The 11,226-nt window shown below is 43.6% G+C and overlaps 1 protein-coding gene across 1 annotated transcript; it reads right to left on the bottom strand.

The window, feature by feature from the left end:
• Positions 1-517: 517 nt before the first annotated feature.
• On the bottom strand, positions 518-10,096 carry RPL8 (ribosomal protein L8). Its single transcript, XM_075853938.1, has 6 exons — positions 9,995-10,096; positions 9,037-9,180; positions 1,855-1,996; positions 1,179-1,397; positions 931-1,046; positions 518-717 (listed from the first exon to the last, which is right to left on the bottom strand). The coding sequence occupies exons 2-6, from the start codon at positions 9,172-9,174 to the stop codon at positions 559-561; spliced, it is 774 nt and encodes a 257-aa protein (XP_075710053.1). The 5' UTR covers positions 9,175-9,180; positions 9,995-10,096; the 3' UTR covers positions 518-558.
• Positions 10,097-11,226: the final 1,130 nt, after the last annotated feature.

Here is an 11,226-nt window from a genome sequence, read left to right as displayed (position 1 = left end):
AAATCAGCCAGGACGCGATGTCTATTCACGAGATCTCGCTGTAAATGACAGCTTACAGCATCATCATGCCAGTTCTGCTGTAAGTCTGAAAAAAAACTTTAGCAAAGTGTTGGGATTGTGAATAGACATTGCGCCCTGGCTGGAAGCGATGTCTATTTACTGTCAAGACTTGAGTAATGTTAATGTGTGTGTATGTGACTGCACATCATTACCTAGCAAGATAACTATGTGCAGAGTAAATGAATGGAGAGAAGTGTATGACGCCGATTGGTCAGCATCATACACTTCTCTCCACAACGCCCACTTGGTCAAAAGTAAAAAGTGCCTAGTTGGGCATTAAGAAAGTCTTTAGCATAAAGCAAAAACAGGTCATAACTTGGCGAAAATGGATAGTTTGTCTAAATAAAAAACTACTGCTGTTACCTACATTACAGCGCCAATCACATTATGTAGAAGATAGGGAACTAATGTGGTGACAGAGCCTCTTTAACCCACATACAAAGAAGCAACAAAATAGTTTGTTTTTTTATACAGTTTATTATGTAAATTACGCATGAATTAGTTCTCCTTTTCTTGCACAGTCTTTGTTCCACGCAGACGACCAGTACGACGGGCAGCAATAAGACCAACTTTGCGACCAGCTGGAGCATCTCTCCTGATAGTTGAAGGCTTACCAATGTGTTGATGGTTACCACCACCAAAGGGATGTTCTACAGGCTGTAGAAAATAAGAGAAGATTAATAATTATAGTTATAAAGCTGAATAACCAAGTTATAATACAGTTCTTCCAGGAAAGTACATTATCTGCATCCCTCTAGCTCCTCCAAATCACTGGGAAGTGAGGTACTAATCCAGGTGCCACAACACAACCCTCAATTAACATTTTAAAACAGAGAACACAAAAAAAAAAAAAATAATAATAAAACTTACATTCATAGCCACACCACGGACACGTGGCCAGCAGTTTCTCTTGGCCTTGTACTTGTGGTAAGCACGTCCTGCCTTCAGAATGGGTTTGTCAATACGTCCACCTCCAGCAACAACTCCTGCATTGCAAAAAGTTTGCTTTAGCAATTTTTCACATATTAGAAACAAAGGAAAAATGTGATTGCCTTTAAAAGTAGGGCTACTCCAAACTGCAGAAAGCTTGCGTTATAACAGTGACCATTAATACCCACCAACAATAGCTCTGTTTGCAGAAGAGATGACCTTCTTAGAGCCAGAAGGCAGCTTCACTCTGGTCTTCTTTGTTTCAGGATTATGGGAGATGACTGTGGCATAGTTGCCAGATGCACGGGCCAGTTTGCCACGATCGCCTGGTTTCTCCTCTACACAACAGACAATGGTTCCTTCAGGCATGGTGCCAACAGGGAGGACATTGCCGATATTAAGCTGAGCTGAAATCAATAGAATTAGGAAATAATCAATTGTTTGTAATAAAATAGCAGCTCCCCCAATCTCCTCGACATGGAGATTATAGTACTACAACCTGGAGTAGAGGACTTATGGAAGGTATGGCTTGTGAAAAAAAACTTTAACGCTCAACGCAAAACACCGTAAATACCAAAGGACAAGTTAATAATAAAATTACATTGCAGCTCATTTGGATATTGTATACAATCACATATTTAGCAGTTGCTTTTTTGTATTCATCTTGTTTTTTCTAACCCACAAAAAAATACGTTTGTACTAAATGCATAGTATGGGCATCAGTGGACGCGACCATAGTTATTCACATTTGGAAGAACCATACAGACAAGCTTGGAATAGTGTGAAGAGCCAGGAACTGTATGAAGTAAATCCACTCACCATAAAGTAACTATACGTATGGTGCTCACATTTAAATGTTTATACCTTTCTTTCCGCAGTAGACAAATTGACCAGTATGGATTCCCTCAGCTGCAATGAACAGTTCAGTCCTTTTCTTAAACCTGTAGGGATCACGGAAGGCGACCTTGGCAAGAGGAGCACCACGGCCAGGGTCATGGATAATGTCCTAGAGAACAGCAGAAATTAATGGGGTTATCCAGGATTTTTAATTATGGTTAGCAATATGAAGTACAGTAAAAAATAGTGTAGTTAACAATACGCAATTTTATATTGTTGCGGCTCAGTGCAGCCAAACTACCACAGGCACACAGAACAAACAGTAATATTTCCCCAAAAGACCCCCCCCCCCCCCATCTAGGATTGTGACAACACACACCATCTTTGACAGGACCCTCCCTCTAGAAGAACATTTTTCACTCATTTTAGACCATTGTCTCAAAGAGGCTTCACTATACAAGAAGGGCAGTAAGGCCTTGTTCACACAGAGCAAATTGGGTGTGATTTTGCCACGTCAAAACGGAATGCAAAACCTGGAGTGGATCCCAAGCAGAAGAAACCTATAAATGAAAGGCTTGTACTTCTCTTGGATTCACTATGGTTTGGCTTAAAAATGCTTGGAAAACAAACTCGCCTAATCTGCACTGTGGGGATAAGGATTTAAAGGGAAGGTGTCATGAAAAAAAAATGTTTATGTTTTTGCTTTTAGTATGTTATCAAAATAAATTTTGTGTTGTACTCTTTTCTTACTTTTACTTCTCTGGGGGCTGCCATTATTTTTTTCATCTTTGTATGTGTCGATTAACGACACAGAGATGGAATACGGCACATACATCCCCATAGTGAATGCGAACGGGAGCCGTTCCATTCACTATAGCGTACGCCGTCTGTGGGAACGGCGCATGCGCCGCTCCCACACAGTCCAAAAGGAAGGTCTTAGGCCAAGCGACATCCGGCGCCATTTTCATGTGGACCGGAAGCCGCGGGCGGACAGTAAGATGACTACTTCCGGTCGCTACGTCCACCCATATGTTCGGAAGCAAGGACTAGGAGCGGACAGAGCGGAGGCAGCGGCAGGTAAGTTATGTTTGTGTATGTTCGTGTTATACTGTCTGATTACCACTGTATCTAATCCTCCTACACTGTGCATTCGCTCAAAAAAAATGGCGGCACAGTGTAGGTTTGAACATTCAACCCCCTCCTTTCTCCTGGCACTAGCCAGGATAAAGGAGGGGGGATTGTGGAGGACGCTAGAGCGAGGGTGTCTTCTCCAATTTTGCAGCATAAAGCAAGGAGGTTGCTTTACCACATGCCAATGCTGCAATTTTGGGAATTGCTCTCTCTAGTGACCAGCACATGGAAATGTTATAAATTAGAATCCAATTTATATTTCCTGACTTATGAAAAAAATAAAAAATAATTAGAACAATGTGTAATCAATCATTTATACACTAACAGTTTAACTAAAAAAAATAATTTTTCTAGCAACACATTCCCTTTAAAGAAGACCTGTCATCTCTCCCAACGTGTCTATTATTTAGTAAATAATTATATTCCACAAGAAATAGACATTTCAGGGCATCTTTTCCTTGAAATCTGCACTGTGCTGTTCCGGTTATTCCTCCTGGAAACTTAGAATATTAACACCCAGCTGCCAATGTATTTGCTTGTCAATATGGTGTGTCCCAACACAGTCTGCTACTATCAGAACTGATTGGACAGTGCAGACTAAAAAGGTACAACTGGTAATACCCAGTTATCAATTTATTTATAAATTTCTAGGAGGAACAGAGGAATAGAACAACAAAGTTCTAAGAAACGATGCTACAGCATTGTTATAACATAGGGGAAAAAAAGCATTTACTAAAACAGGTGTCAGGAGAGAAGAGAGGTACTTCTTTAAGCAGCCAGTAATCCTTGGTACTGTGGTGAGAAACCAACAAGGGAGAACACACGAGCTTTGTAGCTGCCCTGGGGAGACGCGGCTAGTCAAGATACATACACCACTACCAGCCTTTTAAATCCATTTTGTCAAATATGCAACTAAACACGTGCAAGTGTATGAAGTCTACTGGAATTACAAATTTTACCAATCTTAAAGGAAATTAAGCACCAATTGAAAGACTCTGAACATTCATATCATCTGACTGAGAATCACTCCAATGGGCAGGAGGACAGGGCTGTTTCACACACTCCGTGTAATAGTTATGTACATGATCACTACAAAAGCAGACATGTGACTTCCCGAGTACGGAGGGACCCCGACGCGCGTTTCGCGTGGATGGCTTTTTCAGAGGGGTATACTATCTTCGATCTAGTCTTACTACCTTAAATACACTGTTTAATCAAACAGTGTATTTAAGGTAGTAAGACTAGATCGAAGATAGTATACCCCTCTGAAAAAGCCATCCACGCGAAACGCGCGTCGGGGTCCCTCCGTACTCGGGAAGTGACTGAACTACAGGAACTATATGGGTTAGTAGTACTTTACGTTGTACCCTATACTTTTTCTACTTGACTTTCTTCTTGTGGCTTTATTTGCTGGGAAGACCTGTCTTGCTTAATGTGGGCTTATGTAAACTATTCGTTGTCATTATTCTGAGTCCAGCATATAATTATTTACTCAAAAGGTTACTATGAGTCTGGATGAATTTATGATACAATGTCATTCATATTTCACAGTTTGGCTTTTTTTGCCCTTACTGATACTTAATCATATTCAACTTATATTTTGTTGCTTGAGCCCTAGCTTATCTGTTATAAAGACCTTCTTCTTCTTGGAGCTGCATTTATAAGAGGTGGTTCCTTTGTGTTCTCTCTTGCCACTTGGGAGGTATACAGGTCTTGGATTTTGCAGTCTAATTTTAAATTGTATGTAATTTGTATTGTCCTAATAAAGCTTATTTTTCTATGCCATTGGCAAATTTCATCCCAATAGTGTATGACTCCTTTGTTCTCAGTGTTTTTCATAATACGTACATGCAGGGCCGCCATCAGTGCAGTACGGCTGGTTCTGCCGTCAGGGGCACGGTCATAATGATGAAAAAAGGGGGTGCACTTCTCAGCTGCTTTACACAATTGAATGAGGGCCTCTGCATTAGTTAGGGCCTGTTCACATCAGCATTGGCTTTCCATTCCGGGGGTTTCCGTTGGGTGAACCCCGCAGTAGAAAGTCAAACAGAAACCACAGCTTCTGTTCCAGTCACCATTGATATCAATGGTGACTGAAACATTGCTAATGGTTTCCGTTTTAACGACAATAGCACAGTCGACTGCGCTATTTATTCAGTCGGAAAAACGGAAAGTTGCTGGTTCTCCTTATATCCTCGCAAGTGCTTCCCCCTCTATTAAAGCCCCCTCCACATCGTGTTATTGTCCTACATTTATTGTAGAGAAAGTCTCTGAACGTACACTAAACAAAAATTCATAGGGCTCCATTATGTCCTTTTAGCCTCCATCAGGCTGGTACATGTCTGTTTACCTTTTTTTTTTTTTTGAAGGATGGAAAAGATAGTAGACTGCTATTCCACCCTGAGGGAGCCCACAAAAAAACCATATACCGCTCCTGACATTAGTACGTCACTGGGAAAGCGCATGACAACACTGTCCATTTATGGACAGTGACTTTAGAGTTTCCCCAGGGCCATTCTCCGGGCAACGTTCCCACTTTATGCCATACTATGTTTTGGCTAAATAAAACAAAATCCAGGGAATTAAGGGTATGTGCACACACTAGCTTGCTTTTATGTCTGAAAAGACAGACTGTTTTCAGGAGAAAACAGCTGCCTCGTTTCAGATGTAAATGCAGCTCCTCCTATTTTAGGAGGCTTCTCTGACAGCCGTAAGTTTTGAGCTGTGCTTCATTGAGTTCAATGAAGAACGGCTCAAATTACGTCTGAAAGAAGTGTCCTGCACTTTTTGACGAGGCTGTATTTTTACGCATCAAATGAATGGGCAGATGTTTGCCGACTTATTGTAGCCTTATATTCAGACGTATAACGAGGCATCATACACCTCGTTTACGTCTGAAAATAGGTCGTGTGAACCCAGCCTAACCGGTCACTGCCTGCTCCATGCTTTCATTCACTGTAATTGACATCAGCACTAAATCAGTTAATGCGTATAATCTACAAACATGAGCGACAATTTCCATTGCCCAACCCTGGTAATGGACGGGGGCCCAGACATTTCTCATGGCGGCCCTGTGTACAGGTATTCTAATCTAGAGGAGCTTGGAATATAGCAGCCTAGGACAGTAAATGCTCGGTCTCCTCTTCATTATACAGCACGAACATGAGCAGGACCATGCTGCAATGCCAGAAGGGAGGACAACCAGCTACAGACACATTGAAGGGATGCCTATGTGCTTAATCCAGCAGTATACTTATTAACCCCTTAGAGACCAGGCCTATTTTGGCCTTAATGACCAAGCATTCTTTGGTTTTCTCAGTCTCAATTCAAGAGTCCACTTTTCTTTTTTTTTTTATTTCCAGGTCAGTGGTATGAGGGAGTTTTTTTGCAGGAACAAGTTGAATTTGTTCAATGGTTTGGTTACATCCATATTGATTTTTAAATTGACACCGTTCACTATGCAGAGTAAACATGTTACCTTTATTCTGTGGTTCGATAAGATTAGTGTGATACGAAATAGGCTTAGTTTTTTTTTTTTACTACTTTTACACAATAAAAACACTTAGGCCTCATGCACAAACATGTTTTTGCGGCTGCAATTCACCCACAAATCTGCGGGTGAATTGAGGTCCCATTCATTTCTATGGGCCCATGCACACGACCGTGGTGTCCTAAATGGGCCGCATTTTGTAGCCTGGGCTCATTGAAATGAATGTACACAGCCCATGATTTGCAGGCGGCCCGTGGATGACATTCCGCGGCCGTCCGAGCCACAAATCACAGGCCGTGCACACCACTACGGTTGTGTGCATGAGGTCTTGAAGGGGTTCTCTCACGAGACATTTATGACATCCACAAGATATGCCATAAATGTCAGATAAACGCAGGTTCACACCTATCCAGAACTGGACCCACTAAACCTCATTCAGCCCGTGTGCGTGGTAAATTCCGACCATGAAAAAGGTTATATGGTCGTGAGTTACGTAAACAGCGTAGCTCGCTGAGCTACGCTGTTTCCGTAAGTCTCATAGAACTGAATGGTAGTTAAGGAAACAGAGTAGCTCGCATGCTATGCTGCTTCTGTAACTGCCATTCACTACTATTGGGAATTACGGAGACAGCGCGGCTACGCTGTTTACGTAATTCACGACCATGTAGCCTTTTTCATGGTCGGAATTCATCTCATTCAGCCGCAACACAAAGGGGCTGAACGGGGTTTAGGGCCCCTGTTCTAGAGATAGGTGCAGGTCCCAGAGGTGGGACCCGCATCCATCTGACATTTATAACATGTCCTGTGGATATGTCATAAATGTCTCTCGTGGGAAAACCCCTTTAAGCTAAATTTTGCACGGTCGGATTCCAAGAGCCCTAACTTTAGTATTTTTCCATCGATGTAGCCTTTTTTTTTGTGTGACAAGGTGTAGCTTTCATCTGTACCATTTTGGGGTACATGGAACAGATTGATTAAACTTTTTTTTTGGGGGGGCTGGATGGAGAATAAAAAAAAACAAAAAAAACCAGTCTCACTTTTTGCAGGGGAAGTTTTTTGGACAGTGTTTACCATGCGGTTTAAATAAAGTGTCAGCTTTTGATGTTTTTTTTCAACTTTTACAAAATAAAAACAACTCCGTATACCAAAGCATTACTGCCTTTCAGTGTAAGGGCTTGTCCACACGTAGTGGAATTGCTGTGTATTTTCCATCCGGAATTGCGGTCGGAAAAAACAGTAACAGCAAAGTGGGTGTGATTTAACAAATCCCATCCAAATGCGGTGTAAAATCTCCGACCAGAAATGGACCTGCGTTGCGTATTTTTCGTACCGGAGCATGTTCATTTCTGCTGCGGAAAGGACTGAATTGCTGCATTTTTCAGAGATGTCACCAGCTCCCAAAATTGAGAAAATGCAGCAAAATCCGCACCATTTTTTGCAGTAAAAAAATGCAGGAAATGGTACGGTTTTTCCACAGCAGAAATTCTGCTAGTTTTATGCGGAATTGCTGCAGAAATTTTCTGGAGCAATTCCATTAAGTGTGGACAAGCCCTAAAACGGACAGGCAGTCAATTAGGACCTGACTCTTCCACGGCCTAAAAGCCATACCGTTGTGTTAGGCCCTCGGCTACCATGGAAACCCATGGGCAGTTGGCATTTGTGGGTCAAAGATGGGTGACAGGCTCCTCCACGTCAAACCTCTTAAACGCCACGGTCATTATTAACTGCAGCATTTAAGGGGTTTAAATGGCCGTTGCAGCAAGAGCCTGGCTGCCAGTCACAGCTGGGCTCCCGCGCCATCATCAACTCTGTACATGCATGTCAAAATGTGGGAAGGGGACCCTTCCCGTGACATACATGAAAATGTGTTAAAGGGAACCTGTCAGCAGCATTTCACCTATTAAACCAGCAATACCTGGTGGTAGTGGGTGAAAAATAATTTCTATATAACCTAGAATTGTCTTTAGTCGCTTGTGTAGCTTTAGTATTCAGTTTTTTAGTGTTCCCACACCGTATGCTAATGAGCATAAAAGTCATATTCATGTGAAAAGAGTCATATCTTCATTCCTCAAGTCTTTCCGGGTTTACTCCGCCTCCTTACTTTTGATTGACAGCTCCTCGCCTTCCCCCAACACACAAAATCCCACCCTTGTGCATTGATGTCCTCTTCTGGGGTGTGCGTACAACGGGACCACGGATTATTACGATAAAAGGCGTGAAATGTTTGCAGACCATTATTTACAGTCGGAGGAAGAGTTTAGGAGAGGGGATAACGGCAATGAACCTTTTGATAGCAGCGGCCAGTGACGGATAAGTAAAGTTCAGTAGGTGAAATGCTGGTGACAGGTTCCCTTTAAGGGGTGACCATAACTGGCGGTGCACTATAAGCAGCAGAAGTGATTCCTGCAGCACGGACACCATCTTTCACAACACTACAGACTCGATCCCAGAGTCGTAAATAGACTACAGCCCTCGAATGTGAACTGCCTCCCAGACACACTTTAGTCACATAAAAAAAACAGATATCCCTTCAATTCTCTACTTTATCCTACAAAGTTTCCCCTACTCACACAATAGAATATACTCACTTTTACAATACCCTTGATGTAGCCGTGTCTTTCAGCGAAGTCGACAGACCTGAGCTTAGCGGGGCCTTTCCTGTGCTTCACATGAGCTCTGAAAACAGAACCTGCACCTTTTCTCTGTCCCCTGATCACACGTCCCATGGTGTCCTGTAAGACCAAAGGATAAGGAAAGAATACATCATTAAACAGCACCAGTCTACACAGGATTATTAGGGACATTAAACATAAACTAGCTTCTCTCCATTTGCTGTGCCGATCGGTGCGTGCTATTGTTTTCTCTTATCAGCCTGACTAGGCTGAGGGTCGTTTTTTTCAACACCACACAGCTAGGAAACCCAGAAACCGTCTGTCCAGATGATCAGTATTGAATCTCACTTATCATAAGAACATTCTAGATCTGGATACCGGAGCATGTGACCAACCTACCGGGGAATAGACTCATGCCATTTATAAGATGGGGGCAGCCAGCTGTATAGACATCTACAGGGAAGGAGTGATCTAGTCTCCTGTTACTGCATTCAAATGCAGTGTTTAGTACCTCACATGTGCCGGTCCCTGGTTTAGGACTACAGGTCCACCATCGGTTATGTGGCAAACTAAGGTGCCCTGTCACCAACACATGCCAGTCACCAAGTACAACAACCCCCAGCAAGCAGAGAGCTCACACACTACATGTAACGTGCGGAGAACGCTGGCGGCCACAGACCTCTCCCGTATACTTTAGTACATGGGCGCGTGTTTATTGGTCATCCTCCCGTAGCACGGTCTACCCGGCATAACACAGCGGCAACAAAACCTTCAATAACCCGCATTAGATTACACAAATATGCCGCGCTACGGGGCAGCCGGGTCCACAGAGCCGGTTACCCTGAAGAGAGGAGCCCGAGCGGGCAAGATGGCTAAGATGTACGAAGGATTGAAAATGGATTAAGTGAGAGGAGAGCCGGCTCCATCAACCTACCTAGGCCCGGGCTGTCCACGAAGAGGAAGTTCACAGCAGAGGGCGGCCGATTTCTTCCGGAGAACGCGATGACGCAATGCACGCTGGGAAATCGCCAGCTGTGAGGTACGTCAGGGAGGAGTAGGAGCCATATTTGTTTCGGTAAACGATGTTATATGTTCTAATAACCGATTCTGCTGGTAAATACGACTTCTGGCCGGCTGTGTGTTATACGTGGTTTTCACAAGGAGGTCGTATACCACCGCCGTACTGCTCCTAGTAGTTCCTTCCCTCAGCAACTGAATCTCGGGACAGTTCAAATTAATCGCGACTACAATGGAGTTTTATAACTATGGATCTCACATCTGTCTTGCTTATGCACTGGGGGAGATGTATTAACCCCTTGGCACTGCAGCCATCTTAGTTTTTATTTTATTTTTATCTCCCAGCCTTACAAAAGCCTTAGGGTATGTTCACACGGCCTATTTATGGACATAATTCGGGCGTTTTTGCCCCGATTTACGTCCGAAAATAGCGCCTCAATAGCGCTGACAAACATCTGCCCATTGAAAGCAATGGGCAGACGTTTGTCCACACGAGGCGTATATTTACGCGCCGCTGTCAAAAGACGGCGCGTAAATAGACGCCCGCGTCAAAGAAGTGACCTGTCACTTCTTTGGCCGTAATTGGAGCCGTTATTCATTGACTCCAATGAATAGCAGCGCTAATTACGCCCGTAATGGACGCGGCGTTCAAGCGCCTGCACATGCCGGTACGGCTGAAATTACGGGGATGTTTTCAGGCTGAAACATCCCCGTAATTTCAGCCGTTACGGACGCGCTCGTGTGAACATACCCTTAGGGTATGTGCACACACACTAATTACGTCCGTAATTGACGGACGTATTTCGGCCGCAAGTACCGGACCGAACACAATGCAGGGAGCCGGGCTCCTAGCATCATACTTATGTACGATGCTAGGAGTCCCTGCCTCGCTGCAGGACAACTGTCCCGTACTGAAAACATGATTACAGTACGGGACAGTTGTCCTGCAGCGAGGCAGGGACTCCTAGCATCGTACATAAGTATGATGCTAGGAGCCCGGCTCCCTGCAGTGTGTTCGGTCCGGTACTTGCGGCCGAAATACGTCCGTCAATTACGGACGTAATTAGTGTGTGTGCACATACCCTTAAACGTCCCGAAAAATTGGAAGCAGAACGCCTACAAACATCTGCCCATTATATACGGCTTTCT

Source organism: Rhinoderma darwinii, chromosome 2 (genome assembly GCF_050947455.1).
Source record: "Rhinoderma darwinii isolate aRhiDar2 chromosome 2, aRhiDar2.hap1, whole genome shotgun sequence".
Classification (NCBI taxonomy): Eukaryota; Metazoa; Chordata; class Amphibia; order Anura; family Rhinodermatidae; genus Rhinoderma; species Rhinoderma darwinii.
The sequence above is the reverse complement of the archived record's forward strand: the minus strand, read 5'-3'. Positions and strand labels throughout refer to the sequence as shown.